Genomic DNA, 16,593 nt, shown 5'->3' with positions numbered 1-16,593 from the left:
GGAGAGAGAAAACAAGAGATAGAAAGTGAGGAGAGAGAAACTGAAAAAAAAAAAAAGAAAAAGAAGAAAATAGTGAAGAGGGCCCACGTGCTAGCCCAAATTAATTAGTTAACTTGCTTCATTTGTACACCGATATACAATAGAGCTATTGTAAATCGGATTTTTTTGAACATTTGTGATTTTTCTCCAAGAAATTATATGCTATTAGTAAGATGATTCCTAATAATAATTTGTATCCTACCAACCTATGAATATATAACTTAATAGATTCATCATTTTTTTAATATTGTTACAAAATTATCTTATTAAAAATATATTAATAATTTAAAAGAATAAAATATGGTGTAGTGTGCTATTTAAAGATAAAGTGTATATATGGTTCCTACAGCCGTGGGTACCTTGCATCGTACCGTCATTTCACAAAAAAAAAAAAATAATAAATAAAAAATTATACAAATAAAAAGAACATAAACCTGTAGTGAAAATAATATAATATTAAAAATAAAAAGAATATATTTGCACCAAAAAAAGAGTGAAAAGAACATATGTCCATGTTCTTTAATGGTTAGTGTAATGTACTTTAATTTTTGATATAATATTCATTGCTAATTGTAAAATGTTCTTTGAATTAAGTATTAAAATTATGGTGGATATATATAAATAATGTTCATTACATCATATTTTCATGTTCATTATTAATATTACAGATGTTCTTCAGGTAAAAAAAAATTAAAAAAAAATTAAAAATTAAAAAAAAAATTAAAAGAAAAACATGAAATTGGATGTTCTTTACAAAAACAACTATATATTTTTTTTACAAAATAGCTATATGTTATTTACAAAACGGCTACATGTTCTTTTCGCGTTTTTTTCTGTACCAAGCAAGGTATATGTTGTTGTACCTTAAAATTTTCAATAGTGCACAAAGTAATATTTATAAGATATAAAGTAATTTATATGTAAAATATATTATTACATATATGGAAAGCATGTGAATCAAAATTACCACAATTGAAAGATTTGGTGAATATATTTCAAGTATAAGTTATAGTAGGTGGCATTGGCCAAAAAAAAGTAAAAAAAAAAAAAAAAAAAAAAAAAAAAAAAAAAAAAGGGGAGTTTCGGGCGGAGGGAAAAAAAAAAGCACAAGGAAGCGGTAGTGTCATTCCTAGTGTCTATTTTAGTATGATATATGATTGTATACACCATAATTTATTTCCAACTACCTAGTTTTTTCTTTAGGAAAAGTATTCTAGAAGGAATTCAACGGTTTATTTTTTAATGCTTGCTATGATTCTAACAAACAAGGACGGACAGCCCTATCTTATGCAGCATACATGGGTTATCTTAAGCAGGTTCAAATTTTGCTCACGGTAGCTCCACATAGTGCATTCATAAACAATAAGGATAAATCCTTTCCTATTCACCAGGCAGTACTTGGGGGTCATATTAGTGTGATCAACTTACTGACTAGCTCAAGGTTCCTACTCAATGCAATAGGTCAAAATATGCTACATGTATCTGTACTCGCTGCTGATCTTACATCAATCACTAATATTCTCAACTCAATTGAAGTTGAGTCTTTGATCAATCAAAAAGACGAAGATGGTAACACTCCTTTGCAATTGGTTAAGAAACTAACTCTAGGAAGTGACCTAGACAAAAGTTTACTTTCAAGACTAAATTTTGTGTTAGAAAGAGCTGCAAGAGGCCTGAAGTCGATACCCATAGATGATTATCTTTATCAGCTCCTGTTACATGGGGACCTAAATCAACTTTGTCAAATCATTTCAGATAGAAGGTTTGAATTAAATGACCTAATATGCCCAGAAGATGGATGTAATGTTCTCCATGTTGCTGCGAGTATGGATCAACCCCTGCTGGTTGTTGATCTGCTTAGACGAAACTGCGACACACTCATGTATCTAGCCAACTACAAAGGTGACCTTCCATATCATTCGGCTGCAAAAGCATGCAACTTGCAGTCTCTCAAAACACTTCTTGAGTGGCCAAATATCTATGTGGATGCATGTAGAACCTTGAATGATAAAGGTAACACAACACTACATATCGCCGTTTTCAATAATCATCTGGAAATGGCTAAGTATCTATATAATAAATGTCCACAAGCAGCATATTGCTTGAACAAGGATAAAATTTGTCCTTTATTTCTAGCGATCAAGACTTGGGGTGAGAGTGCTCTTGTGGATAATATGATTAATGGATTAGAGGGTAATTGGCAGATTCAAACTGACTTGAATAAGGATGCAAAATCAATTGTCCATATGACAATGTTCACAAAGAGAAAAGGTAAGTTCTTAAGTTATGCAATTCAATATATTACACATCACTATCTCCATCAAATAATCGTCCTAAATATCTCCCTATAATAATTTCTGAAATGCCTTGAAGTAGAAAGAAACTATGCCCCTACACAAGCCACAACTAAAAACCACGTAAATCTGTGTATTCTTTGTAATTATTCTTCTTGCTAAGTCTTCTTGTATCAATTACAACGAAATAATTCTCAAGTTCTTTGTGTCACTATTACCTTACCTACTGTTTTGGGGTTTTCTGATGTCCTGCGGGAGAGCTACAATTCCGAGACTGGAACCGGACGCCTGTACCTGCAAAATAACGGAGACTCCTGAGAGCTCCGCCTCCAACGGTCAAGTTAGTACCTGATTAAGGAGTAATTAATACAGAAATTAAAGTAATAAGGTCTCTCTAGGTGAGAGTATTTAATGTAGGTAATCTGCCTTGCTAGCGAGATCAGCCGGTTATTAGTGTGTTCCGTAATGTTTCTCCTCCGTTCCGTTAATTATTCGGTCCCCCGATTAATGAGGATTAATCGAGTATTTATAGCCTTGGGAAGCGTGCAACTCTCTAGGTTTAAGGTAAACCTAGGGCCGATCGGGCTTCTAGACTGAAATGGGCCTTGATGGCCGGTTGTCCCATTTGGCATGGGTGGACACGTGGCGTGTCTTAAGTGGTCCGTGGAGGACGCGTGGCGGAACCTGGTTGGTCCACTTGTCAAACGGCGCTTGGTGGATAAAAATCCCCTAATCATTTGCCCCTCACAGGTGGCACGCGACTGGTCACGTGTCGCCTGTGACAGGTGTCGCACGGTGACAGGCGACGGCCCGTTACAGGTGTCACCTTGCAGACGGCCGGGAGACTCTCCCGCCCAAATTTGAATTCGGAAGCGACCCTTCGCCTTCTCATTTTGCCTATAAAAGGAAGTGCTGACTTCGGTCATTTTTACATTTGAGAATTTTTGCGAGAACATTCGGACCCCTGAACTTGATCTGACATTTTCGGACTTTTTCTGCCTACCGCCTGTTCTGACAAGCCGACTGACCCGAACTTTCAGGACTTCATCAACTGTCATCCGTTCAGGTAACTCAGTTCTCTTACTCTTAATTTCCTTTTTATTTTTTGAAATGGCACCATGGAAGCACACGACACGCCCTAAGTTAGTGATCAGCCGGTCACCGGGGACGGCTGAATCTAGGACTAGGAGTGCCGCCTGCCCTTTTCTGGACCCATCTTTGCCCTTTATACAGAGTCCGACTGAATCTGTGTCTATGCAGAACGTGATGGCCAGAACAAAAAAGACTGCTAGAATATCAAACTCAGACGGCTCCTCCCAAAGGGTACTCCTTAGCGAAACATCTGACCAGGCGCCAGATGTGGAACGAGGCGACTGTCAAGCTGACAGTTCTGAGAGAGGGACCAAGGTGTTCCCTTCTCATCTAACCGTGGACATGTCTAATTTACCTTCTGCTCCTTCTAAGGGAGAGGAGGCGGGCCCCTCTAGGAGAGGGGAGGAGTCGTCCTCTTCGGACTCGTCAGGGGACGAGTCCGATTCCAGCTCTTCTGACCATAGTTCTTCTGACCATAGTTCTTCTGACTCAGAAGAAAAACATAACCGCCTACAAGAGGCGAGAAGTTCCCATGCAGTGGAGAAGGGGGATAATTGGGCAGAGCCGTCCGCCTCTTACAGAGAGGAAAACACCCCCTACTACTGCAGGGTGCCCCGGGGCCGGATCGCAACCATGCGAGACAACGTGGCGAGCTTTATTGCTAACCACAAAATGAGCCCGGAGTATTTACTGTTTGTGCCGGATCCAGAAGATACTGTCGTCTGGCCGGCTGGTACCAGCTATGGTGACGGCTGTTTTGGCTGCTATGTGGCGGCCATCAAAGCTGGTCTGCGCTTCCCATTACATCCGGCTGTTCAGCGGATTTTAGATGGGTATGATCTGGGGTTATGGCAGTTAGCCCCCAACTCTTGGGTAAACGTACTCGGCTATGTGGCCGGGTGCGAACTGAACGGGGTGGAGCCAAGTTTTGAGGCTTTCGCCCACATGAACTATCTCAGCCGGACCCCTAAGTCGGGAGGTACCGGCTGGTATCAACTAACAAGCCACAGGGGTTACCTCATGACGAGAGGTAAGGCAAACAAATGGAAGGATTGGCGGAACACCTTCCTTATTATCGAGAGTTCAGACACGGAGCTGAACAAACGTTTTAACAAGTGGAACAGAGATCCGCCTCTTCTTGCAGGCGGCCGCAGCATGCCGCCTGTTCCCCCAAAGGCTAAAAGAGAGATCCTAGACAAAGGACTCTTCAAAGTAGAGACTAGGGTGAACTCTACTTCAGGGGTACGAGAGCAAGTACCCCTACACTGCGTCCCGAGCTTCAAGTGGCTCTATGATGAGTACTTCTTGGCCGCCTGTGGCCTCGGCAGTCGGTGCTCTAGAGGTAGCCGGCCTGACGAATACTCTGTTTTCTCACGCCTTGTTTACTTGGGATTTTTACTAACTTTGCTGTTTATTTCTTTCAGCCGACGCCATGAGTAAAATAACAGCATCTAAGACTGCGGCGGCCATGCTGCGGGTTTCGCTAATGAAGCAGTCGTACGCCGACTCCCCCAGCAAGGAGGCACCCTTGGTAAGCTTTAAAAACTCTTCCCCTTTAAGTTGTATTATGCATATACTAACTCTTTTTGTTTTCAGTCTGGCACTCCAAGGGCTTCTTCCTCGCAATAGCCGGACCCCAAGGCCCGGAGAACGACTGTTGCAAGCTCTCCTGGGTCTTCCAGGAAAACAGTGGCGGCTGAGAAGCAGCCGGCCACTTCTTCAAAAACCCAGGCGGGGCCGCCTAGATGTATGGACACTTGCTTGTAAAAACTCACTCTTGCTTCCTTCTTGATTAGGTCTAACTTGCTTTTCCTTCTGCTTAATGCAGCCGGCCCCCAGGGACTTGACTTGGTTGAGGTAGCCAAGTCAATGGTTAAAGTAGTTCCTCCCTCTGACAGGGAGGCGGTCAAGGGTGCCGGCACCCTTGACCTCGATGGAATTTCGGGGATCCTAGCTGAGGTATACCCTTTTGAAGTTCCAGGACGCCTGTTAACCCTTATGATTGGAAACTGACGCCTGTTTTTCTTTGTACTTAGGCCCTGCTCCGAGTCAACAGCCTTCGCAAGCCGATTGATCGGAAAAACAAAGAGGTAAAGGCCGCAAAGGCTATGGCCGCCTCCAGCTGTGATAAAGCAATGTTTCAAATTGCCCAAAATGAAGTACTGACCATTGATCTTCTTTATTATCAGGCGCAGGCGACCGCCGCTGTTCGGGCTCAGCTAGAGGCGGCCCAAAAGAAGGTTGACGAGCTGGAGGGGACCGTCACCAAACTTAAAGCCGAGCTGAAGCCCCTTCGTCAGAAAATGCACTCTTACGAAGCCATGGAGAAATCTTTGGCTAACGTAAAAGAACGCCTGGTGAACCAGGAGAAGAGTCTTACCCAAGAGCTCTCGGACAAGGCCGAGCAAGAGAAACAAGAGCTCGTCCGGGAGATGGTGGAAGACTCCGCCCAAATCCAACGCATGACCTGGGAACGACTGTTCCCCAGTGCCGACTTTGCCTCATGGGAAAGAACGTACCGCCAGTGTTCGGAAATATATAATCAACAGATCCTGGCGGCTGCTGAAGAAGAGGCGATGGACGTTGCGTTGGAGGAGGAAGAGCCGGTTGTGGCGCTTGTGCCACTTGGGGGTAAGGCATCAAAAGATGATGCAGCTAAGGCCGAGTCCAGCAAGAAGAGTGCTGACCAGGCGGCTGCTGCTGATACTGAACTGCCCCCTTCTTAAGCTTTAAGTATATTTTTTCTTTTCACGGCCTGCGTGCCGTTTGCTTTGTAATTACCCGGCCAGGGGGCCGGGGTTTTGAATATTCTGCTGGTCTTTTATGGCCGGCTCATTTTAATCAAATTTTTTGTTTTTGTTCAAATTTGTCTAAGTATTTGAAATTTGCTCACTAGACAGACTGTTGTGCATGGCCGAACGTTAAGACAGGTACAAATAGTAAGTATGCCGCCTATGCCCCTGGACGACTGGTTGTCTGTTTCCAGGATAGATGATCAGTCGGCCATTTAATCAATCGGTATTCGAACTCTTTATTCAATTTGACCAAGTAAATAGAATTACCAAGTAGCCAAGGAATTTAAGTAGGAAAACAAGCGGCGGGTACCGGTTGTTTCCCTTTATTGCCAATGTTGGCCTCTAATTTGTTATTTGTTAACCTAGCAAGAGTATTGGTTGAGAGCCTTTGTTTATTAAAAACAAGTGGACGACTCGTACCTTTTAGGCTCAGTACTAAGTTTGAGTGACTATTAAGTTAACATAGGAGTTACTTAGTCTTCGTCACAATCTTGATTGAGTAGTAAAGGTATCAGGCGGCGTAGGCCGGCTAGACCCCTTGATTTACCAATGTTTGTTGGCTATTTACTCAATAGGTTATCCAGTAGGAATAGGGGTTCGAGTGCCCTTGTTTGTATAAAACAGGCGGACGACTCAAACTTTTTAGGTTCCATACCAAATTTGAAGGAGTGACTATGAGTTAACTTTGGAGTTACTCAGTCGCCGTCACTTTTGTTTGAGAAGTAGAGGTACCAGGCGGCGTAGGCCGGCTAGACCCCTTGATTCGCCAATGTTTGTTGGCTATTAACTCAATAGGTACCCCCTGCATTTATCCCAAGTAATACAGGCGGTCATCTGACTCAGATGTCAACTGCTACCACTGGTTTGGTTAGTGATAGAGTTATCCTTGTCTCAAAAACGGCTACGTGGTTGCCCTTTGGGACAGTCGTATAGGTGCCGTGTAATTAGTTTATAGAACAATGTTCCACCCAAAAGGGAGCTGCTCTCTGCGACGAATTTCATCCGAATGGATGCCGCCGGACGCCTGCTATAATGTTGGGACAGGTCGGATTAGTTTTTAAAAGTTAGATCAGTTGACTAGGCGCCTGGTCTGATCATTCGGCCAGTGGCCTTGGTATGTTCTTGGTGAACGTATGTGCTAAGTAAAAGAAGGGTAGCCGCCTGTTAGTTACAGGATCGGCCAGGCCCTAAACTTTTTAGCTAAGTATTGTGAGTAAAATACTCGAGGGAGAGTAGCCGACTGTAATGGAACAGACGGCATGCCCCTGTAAAGATAAAGAGTGAAACTCAATGGAGAGTAGCCGACTGTAAAGGTACAGACGACATGCCCCTCGTAATACAAAATTGAATAGTAAGTGCCAACTTTATTAAGTAGCTCTTTACTTTACATCATTCAAAAGAAATATTTCTTAAGGTTATCTACATTCCAAGTTCGAGGCAACGGTTGTCCGTCTGGTGTTTCCAGACGGTAGGTACCGTCCCTGACTTCCGCATAGATTCGGTAGGGTCCTTCCCAGTTGGGAGTTAGTTTGCCAGACTCGTTAGCCCTACCAACTGCTTCCATTTTTCTAAGTACAAAGTCCCCTACTTTGAGTGGACGCCTGTGCACTTTTTTGTTGTATGATCTAGTCATTCTCAGGCGGTAGATTTCATGGCGCAAAACAGCATTGCCCCTCTTTTCAGGAAGTGAGTCTAATGCCAGGCGCATAGCTTCCCAGTTTGCCTCTTCGTCATATAGCATTACTCGAAGAGTCGGCTCGTAGTGTTCTATTGGAAGAACAGCTTCTGCACCATAAGTTAGGAGGAATGGAGTTTCTCCAGTCGCCCCTTTTTCAGTCGTCCTAATGGCCCAAAGAACATGTGGTAGTTCATCTGCCCATAGGCCGCCTGCTCGTTCAATTTTTTTCTTGAGACCGTCTGAGATGATTTTATTAAAGGCTTCTACCTGGCCGTTTGCTTGTGGACGGCCGACAGATGCAAAGTAATGTCCAATTCCTTGGTCTCCCAACCAGCTTTTGAGAACAGGCGTCTCAAATTGGGGACCATTATCAAAAACCATAGACATGGGAACCCCGAACCGAGTGATGACGTTTTTCCAAATGAATGAAATTACATCTTTCGTCTTGATTCCCTTTACAGCCTCCGCCTCTACCCATTTAGTGAAGTAGTCAACGGCAACAAGTATATACCTTCTGCCGCCTGTAGCAGGCGTATATGGACCCAGAATGTCCATGCCCCACTTAGCAAACGGTAATGGGCTGTGAATGGTAGTGAGGTCAGTAGCCGGACGGTGAATTAATTTGCCAAACCTTTGGCACTTGTCACATTTTTTCACCATCTCCATTGCATCTGCTTCCAAAGTAGGCCAAAAGTAGCCCTGCCGCCTTGCCCTTTGAGCAAGCATCCTACCACCTATATGGGAAGCACAGAAACCAGAGTGAAGATCATCTAGTATCTCTCGTCCCTTTTCAGGAGTAACACACTTTAAGAAGGGTTGAAGGTGCCCCCTCTTGTGCAGTTCCCCCTGTATCATTTCAAAACAGGAGGCTCGTTTTTTCAGTGATGCCGCCTGTTGAGGATCATCCGGCAGTGTACCGTTTGTCAGATATGCCCTGATTGAATCCATCCAGGTTGAGCTTCTGTCTAGAATTCCAATAGGATTTTCCTCGATGCTTCTCTTCTCCATTACTTCCCAAAACACAGTTCGAGGAGTATCGGAGGAGGCGGATGATGCTAATTTCGAGAGTGCATCTGCCTGGTTGTTTTCTGATCTCGGTACTTGGATCAGATGGAAATCCTCAAGGGAGCCGACTGCTTGTCGGACCGCCTGTAAATATTTGATCATGGCCGGATGTGTTGCTTCGTATTCGCCATTGTACTGACTCACTATCAGTTGTGAATCAGAACAGGCGTCTATTTTCCTTGCCCCGGCCGCCTTACACATGCGGATCCCGGCTAGTAAAGCTTCATATTCTGCCTCATTGTTTGAAGCCTGGAAACTGAAGCGTAGAGCATACTCGAACCTGTCGCCCTCTGGAGATTGACATACGACGCCTGCTCCACAACCGTTTGAAGTAGAGCTTCCGTCCACATATACCTTCCAGACTTGGTCTGGAACTTGAGAGTCAGGAGGACGAGTCATCTCTACAATAAAGTCAGCAAAGGCTTGCCCCTTCACTGCTTTTCTAGGCTCGAAAGTAACTTCGAGACTCTGCATTTCTATGGCCCATTTGATCATTCGTCCGGAGGACTCCATGGTGGTAAGGGGCCGCTTGATCGGTTGGTCGGTATACACGACGACTGCATGTGCCAGAAAGTAGGGCTTCAATTTTTTAACAGCCATGAAGAGTGCAAGACCAAATTTCTCCACTAGGGGATACCTCAACTCGGCATTTTTCAGTACGTGACTGACAAAGTAGACCGGAAGTTGACAGCCGTCCCTTTCAGCAAGGAGCACCGCGCTTAACGCATGATCAGAGACGGCCAGGTACATGTAGAGATTTTCTTTGGGCAAAGGGCTGACCAGCCTTGGCAAGGAATGCAAGTGAACCTTTAATTTCTGGAAGGCGGCCTCAGCATCCGGCCCCCATTCAAACCTTGCCTTTTTCTTAATTGCCTGGAAAAAGTATAGGCATTTGTCGCCTGATCGGCTTAGAAATCTTCCCAAGGCCGCCAGACAACCTGTTAACTTCTGAACCTCTCGGACGGTACGAGGCGACTGCATGTCAATGACCGCCTGTACCTTCTCAGGGTTCGCCTCTATTCCTCTCTGGTTGATAAGGAATCCGAGAAATTTCCCAGACTCAACTCCAAATACACATTTCTTGGGATTGAGCATGACATGGTGCCGCCTGAGTGTGGCGAAAGTTTCTCGGAGGTCCGTCAGATGATCTTTCTGAAGTTTAGTCTTAACAATCATATCATCAATGTATGCCTCGACGTTTCTCCCAATCTGATCAAAGAACACTGTGTTTATCATTCGTTGGAATGTAGCCGGGGCATTCTTAAGACCAAACGGCATGACCGTATAACAGTATAATCCCTGATCAGTGACGAAGGCCGTCTTCTCCTGATCTTTCTTCCACAAAGGAATTTGATGAAAACCAGAATAGGCGTCCATAAAACTCATCAAGGCATGGCCGGCTGTTGAGTCGACCAGGTTATCAATTTTGGGCAGAGGGTAACTGTCTTTGGGGCACGCCTTGTTCAAGTCTGTGTAGTCTACACACATTCGCCAGGTGCCATTCGGCTTTTTAACAAGTACCACATTTGCAACCCAATCTGGGAAGTAACATTGCCGAATGAACCCTGCATCAAGTAATTTTTTGACTTCGGCGGCGGCCGCCTGACCTCTTTCTTCACCCTGGTTCCGCTTCTTTTGCCGTACCGGCTTCTTTTTCGGATCCACAGCGAGTTTGTGTACTGCCAGATCAGGACTAATGCCTGGCATTTCATGGACTTCAAATGCAAAGATGTCCTTGTATTCTTTCAACAGGTTGTGAAAGTCATCACCAAGGTTTCCCAGAGCAGTCGTCCCAACTTTGACTGTTCGGTCAGGGCGGGAGTCGTCTAATATCAGGTCCGTATGCTCACCAGCCGGCTGAGGGCGGAACTCATCCGGCCGGTCCTCTGCCAATGATTGCTATTTTCTTGCCTTTCTGGCGGACTCTGTCTGGGACGCCTTTCTTTTTCTGTCGCCTGTTTCTTGAACAGGCGCACTTTCCTTGACATTGTCAAGGTCTGTTTTTTCTCCACTTGACCCAGTGGCCTTAGCAGTGGGTTTGACATCCGAGAGATAGCACTCTCGGGCCATCCTCTGATCTCCCCTTAGGGAGCCGACTGTTCCATTGTCCCTTTCAAACTTAAGCAGCATAAGTGACGGGATTATAACAGCCTTGGCACTATTCAGGGTTGGGCGACCCAGAATCATGTTGTAGGCAGAGAGTTCCTCTACAACTAGGAATCGGACTACCATGTGTCGTCCTTCCCCTTTTTCGCCCAGGCGGACGGGTAGATCAACTCGTCCCAGTGGGTGGACGACTCCTCCTCCAAACCCTATTAAAGGGTGGGAGGCCGGATGTATGCAGTCCGTCTGATATTTCAGTTTTGACAGACATTTGCTGCTGATGAGATCTGAAGAGCTCCCAGTATCTATGAGGATTCGACCAACTCTCTGGTTGGCCACTTTACATTCAATAACGAGAGGGTCGTCATGCGGCCCCCTTATTCCTCCTAGATCCTCTTCAGTGATGACAATCTCAGGAAATGTATATTTGGACGGTCGTTCTTGGTGAACAGAATTTACATCTAACCGCCTTATATTATCTTTGTTGCCCCTAATAGTGGGGCCGCCTCCTGAGAAGCCGCCTGCAATGGTGTAGACGACTGCATCATCTGTATCGGAACTGTCGGCCTGTTGATTCTTTTTGGCCGACTGCTTTTTTGAGGAAGTATTCCCCGTAGATTTCTTGACATAAGTGTCAAGATCACCTTGATCAGCCAAGCGGTCTAGGTACCGCATGAGACTAATGCAGTCGTTGGTGTGATGACCAATGTCATCATGATAAGCACAGATTTTGTCTTGGTTCCGGTTGCTCGCAGAACCCTTCATGGGGAGCGGTTTCTCAATTGAGAGCCGTCCCTTTATTTCTTTTAGGATAAACTGGTTATCCTTGTTAAACACATACTTTGGGGAGTATGGTTTGAATTCCTTTTTCTTCTTGGCCGGCTGTTTAGAGGAATCAGCCGCCCAGACCCCTTTTCTTTTTTCATCTTTGTTGGACGACTGTTTCTGTCGTCCTTCTCTATTGTCGAACCTCTTCCCGTCCGACTGTTTCATTGTACACAGATCAGTCGCCTGTATATAGGCTTCTGCTTCAATCAAGGCCTCTTGAAGAGTCGCCACCCTTTTTCGAACTAAATCAAATTTGAAGGTAGACCCGTCTTTGAGACCTCTAAAAAAGTCAGTATAAGCTACCTCATCCGGTAACCCTTGAATCTGTATTCTCATCAGGTTGAACCGCCTGATGTAGGAACGAAGCCCCTCCTTTTCACCCTGCTGAATTGTTCCCAAATCAAGGGTCGTTTTCTTCGCAGGGATGTTCATTGCAAAGTTGGAGGCAAATAAGTAAGCAAGCGTCCTGAAACTGTTTACACAACCAGTCGGCAGGTTGCCGAACCATTGCTGTGCAATTCCCTTGAGAGTTGCTGGGAAACACTTGCACCAAGTGGGATCATCCAACCCTTGAAGGTACATCAGGTTGGTGAATGCCATCAGATGGTCTTCCGGGTTAGTAGTGCCATCATAGGCGCCTACTAAAACATTTTTTACTTTGGCCGGCTGAGCGGCTTCAGTAATTTCCTTGGAGAAGGCCGACGGCTGTTCACCAAGTCTAAGCAGCCGTAGCTGCCAGTCCATAGGTTGGACGTTTTTTGCTGCAGGTCCACCAAATGGAGGTGGCTGCATAAAATATTGTTGTTGCGGCACAAATGGCAAATTTGGTACCGCCTGCGCACTATGAAAGCCAGACTGACGGGAGGTGCCGCCTGACTGACTCTCATGGTACGACTGAGTTGGCCTCATCGAGGCATTTCGCAAACTGTCCTGAAAATTTGAAGTAGAAGCCGACTCTGATAATCGGTCACTCTTCTTCTGCTCTAGCAGGTGCCGAGCATCTGTGAACGTTTGCTTTGACCCGTCCGCCTGAATATGACGAACCGGTTTCCTATTTCCCGTAGGATAACGGAGTTTTGTGAAATCAAGAGCAGACGGCTCCCGCTTCTTAGATTTAGGATGGGGAGTCGCCTCTCGCCCTTGAACTGGCTTCCTCTTCAGTGAAGTGGAAGGTTTTTTGGCCGCCTGCTCTTTGACTGAAGCAGGCGGTTTTTTGTTGATCAACTCTTGGATCTCTCCCTTGAATCCCCTCATGAAGGTCATGAGTTCGTTCCTTGTGATGGGAGCAGACCCATCAGTCGGCTGTTGCCGAGCAAGCGGTGCGCCTGCTGGCTCACTTCCTGTTTGAAGATACTCCCGTTCCCTTATTTCAGTATGACGGGTACGGCGGGCCCTTAGGGTCCCGTCTGGAGCTGTATGAGTTTCAACTTCAAATTCACTTTCGGTATCATGGTCCGACTGAACTTGAGGGTCGTCTAGGGGACGCCTCTCTTCTGGGGTCGGTACAGACTTGGATGCCATCTCTGAAGTACTCTCCCCACAGACGGCGCCAAATGTTTTGGGGTTTTCTGATGTCCTGCGGGAGAGCTACAATTCCGAGACTGGAACCGGACGCCTGTACCTGCAAAATAACGGAGACTCCTGAGAGCTCCGCCTCCAACGGTCAAGTTAGTACCTGATTAAGGAGTAATTAATACAGAAATTAAAGTAATAAGGTCTCTCTAGGTGAGAGTATTTAATGTAGGTAATCTGCCTTGCTAGCGAGATCAGCCGGTTATTAGTGTGTTCCGTAATGTTTCTCCTCCGTTCCGTTAATTATTCGGTCCCCCGATTAATGAGGATTAATCGAGTATTTATAGCCTTGGGAAGCGTGCAACTCTCTAGGTTTAAGGTAAACCTAGGGCCGATCGGGCTTCTAGACTGAAATGGGCCTTGATGGCCGGTTGTCCCATTTGGCATGGGTGGACACGTGGCGTGTCTTAAGTGGTCCGTGGAGGACGCGTGGCGGAACCTGGTTGGTCCACTTGTCAAACGGCGCTTGGTGGATAAAAATCCCCTAATCACCTACCATGTCTACAATTGGCTAGAAACTTCATTATATCATGCTATTGTAGAATTAATTTTATACATATTGTATATATTATGTTAATTTTTAAATTACCACCCAAAAATGTAACCATTTTCGAACTAACCACCCATTTAATTTTTTAATTTTAAATTAGCACCCTTAAATTAAATAAATGCTCAGATTACCACGCATTTCAAAAATCCGGTGGATTTTCCATCTATAGGCCCCAACTAACACTTATTTTGACCCTTTTGACTGATTTTCCCCCGATTTTTCTCTTTAAAAACGCTCTCTTTACTTTAATTCACATTTCATTCACCAAATTCTACCAAATTTCAAAGAGAAAAATGTGAATTGAAGTTAGGAGAGCGTTTTAAAGAGAAAAATCGGGGAAAAAAAACAGTCAAATGGTCAAAATAAACATTAGGTGGGGCCCGCAACCATAAAATTCACCGGATTTTTAAAATGGGTGGTAATATGAGCATTTATTTAATTTAATGGGTGGTAATTTAAAATAAAAAAAAAGTATTCGGGTGGTTAGTTCGAAGATGGTTATATTTTTTGGTGGTAATTTAAAAAATTTCCTTTATATTATGTATAAAGTTTATTTATACATTTTTCAATAAACATGTCTTAATTGAGCCAACATGCTTTTGAGGTAATGCAACTATCTTGAAGAAAATAATTGTGAAGGCTCCAAGACTAATGGATTCATTTGACAGTAAAGGGCGAAATCCTTTGTCTTACGCCGCACACATAGGTTATGTTGAGGGGGTGAAACTATTATTGAAAAGACATCCACATCTTGAATTCAAACGTGATGTGGACAATGATGGATCTTTTCCTATTCACCAAGCTGTAAAAGGAGGTCAAATTAAAATAATCAAACTACTACATCCTAAAATTTGTTTGCTAAATAGCAACCGTCAAAATGTTCTCCATGTAGCAGTAGAAACAGGAAACACAAATGTCGTTAGATTTTTGTTGAAATTACAAGAGTTCAAAGAGTTGCTCAATAATAGTGATGACAATGGTAACACTCCACTACATTTGGCTGTCAAAGGTGCTCATTACAAAGTTGTGTGCCAGTTGACACAAGAAAAACATGTTATTGGAAACTCTACTAACAAAGAGTTGCTGACGCCTAGGGATCTCTTTGAAAAGTATGTGCAAGATCCATGTGAAAAAGTCATGTCGGGAAAGCAGGTTAGCGTTCAATTCCTTTATTATTATTAGTCATACATCATTTCATAGTTGTTATGACGGTGTGGGAAATATTAATGAAATCAACAAACATGAATGCATAATGTGGTTACCACTGCATGGAAGTACATAACATCCTTGATCTTGAGGATAGTGTCATAGTACGAGTACACCAACATTAAAGATTATTTGGCTAGGTTAACCCCTAAGGGAATTTATAATTTTATATAATTCTCCCAAAATAGAAAACAGAATAGGTCGAAATAGGCCTAAAAATTAAACAAAAAAAAATTTGTACCCAACACTGTGGACTCTTGTGATAGTAGTTTCAAGGGGAACAAGACCTTATTGATTCAAGACATATCCTAACAATATATCAATAACAAACTATTAGTGTTACTTAATCTATAATAAAAACTTTAATTAATTGACTATTGCAGATTAATCTTATGGATTTGATGTTGAAAAGAGTTCAAGGTGAAAAGTCAATACTGAGTGAAAGAATAGAATACCAAGGAAATAGCGAGAAAAAAACTATAGCCAAACAGACAGATTCAACAAGGTATAATACCAGTTTATCATTAGACGGGAAGTTAAAGTTAACCAACAAGGAGAGAGCTAACACTTTTCTGGTGGTAGCCACACTCATCATCACTGTAAGTTTTACCGCGGCTTTCACCCCTCCAGGTGATTACAAGGATGACACTGGCATTCCAACTTTAATAAGATCCCCGGCTTTCAAATTGTTTATCATATGCAATGGTTTTGCATTCCTTTTTGCGGTAATGTCAGCTTTAGCTCTTATCTTTGGGATGATTGTGGAAAAGCTAACAGATATCACCCTCTTCATTGGAGGGTTATATATTAGTGTCGGAATATTGTTTATGTTACTAGCATTTTTAGCAGGATCTGTTGATGTTCAGATTTTATCTTTGATGAAGCCGTGAGATTCTAGATGGAAGTGGTTAATCATAAGACGTATGATAGAGATTTTGGTCGTACCAATTATGTTATGCTTGATTTTCTTGTGTAGGAACTTCAAGCAGCTATCAGAATTGCGAATTCGATATTTGCTACATTTTTGCTCAGAAAAGAAAGCTGACCTTGATTTCACCATCTAATGAAGTTGTATCTCTTGAATATCTGAGCGTATATATCCTTGTGCACACATTATAATATCACTCTATTGTCTTAAGGAATTTTATTTTTCTTGTAACATTTTGTGTTTTCTCGTTTGGCCAAAGCATAGATTTAATCAATAGATTAATTATGCATTTGATATAGTTCACATCATTTCAGTTTAATTAAGTCAAGTTCAACTCAAAAGAACAAAGTCTAACTCCAGACTTACTTTAACCCCGCATTATTCTGTTTGTGCAAAGTCAATTTTGGTTGTTTTTTTCAATTTTACTTTTATCACAGTTTATT

General features: G+C 43.4%; 1 protein-coding gene across 1 annotated transcript; it reads left to right on the top strand.

The window, feature by feature from the left end:
• The first annotated feature begins 1,337 nt into the window (after positions 1–1,337).
• LOC110696798 (protein ACCELERATED CELL DEATH 6-like) lies at positions 1,338–16,112 on the top strand. Its single transcript, XM_021874134.1, has 3 exons — positions 1,338–2,310; positions 14,621–15,168; positions 15,606–16,112. Exons 1-3 carry the CDS (start codon positions 1,338–1,340, stop codon positions 16,110–16,112), a joined length of 2,028 nt encoding a protein of 675 aa, XP_021729826.1.
• Positions 16,113–16,593: the final 481 nt, after the last annotated feature.

This window comes from Chenopodium quinoa, unplaced genomic scaffold (assembly GCF_001683475.1).
Source record: "Chenopodium quinoa cultivar QQ74 unplaced genomic scaffold, ASM168347v1, whole genome shotgun sequence".
Taxonomy (NCBI): domain Eukaryota; kingdom Viridiplantae; phylum Streptophyta; class Magnoliopsida; order Caryophyllales; family Amaranthaceae; genus Chenopodium; species Chenopodium quinoa.
Note: the sequence above shows the minus strand (reverse complement) of the source record. Positions and strands in the feature narration are given on the sequence as shown.

Coding starts and splice junctions, on each gene's coding strand:
- LOC110696798 (XM_021874134.1), top strand. CDS start 1,338: ATGGGTTATCTTAAGCAGGTTCAAATTTTGCTCACGGTAGCTCCACAT. Junction 2,311..14,620: donor AATGTTCACAAAGAGAAAAG/GTAAGTTCTTAA, acceptor CATGCTTTTGAG/GTAATGCAACTATCTTGAAG. Junction 15,169..15,605: donor AAGTCATGTCGGGAAAGCAG/GTTAGCGTTCAA, acceptor TGACTATTGCAG/ATTAATCTTATGGATTTGAT.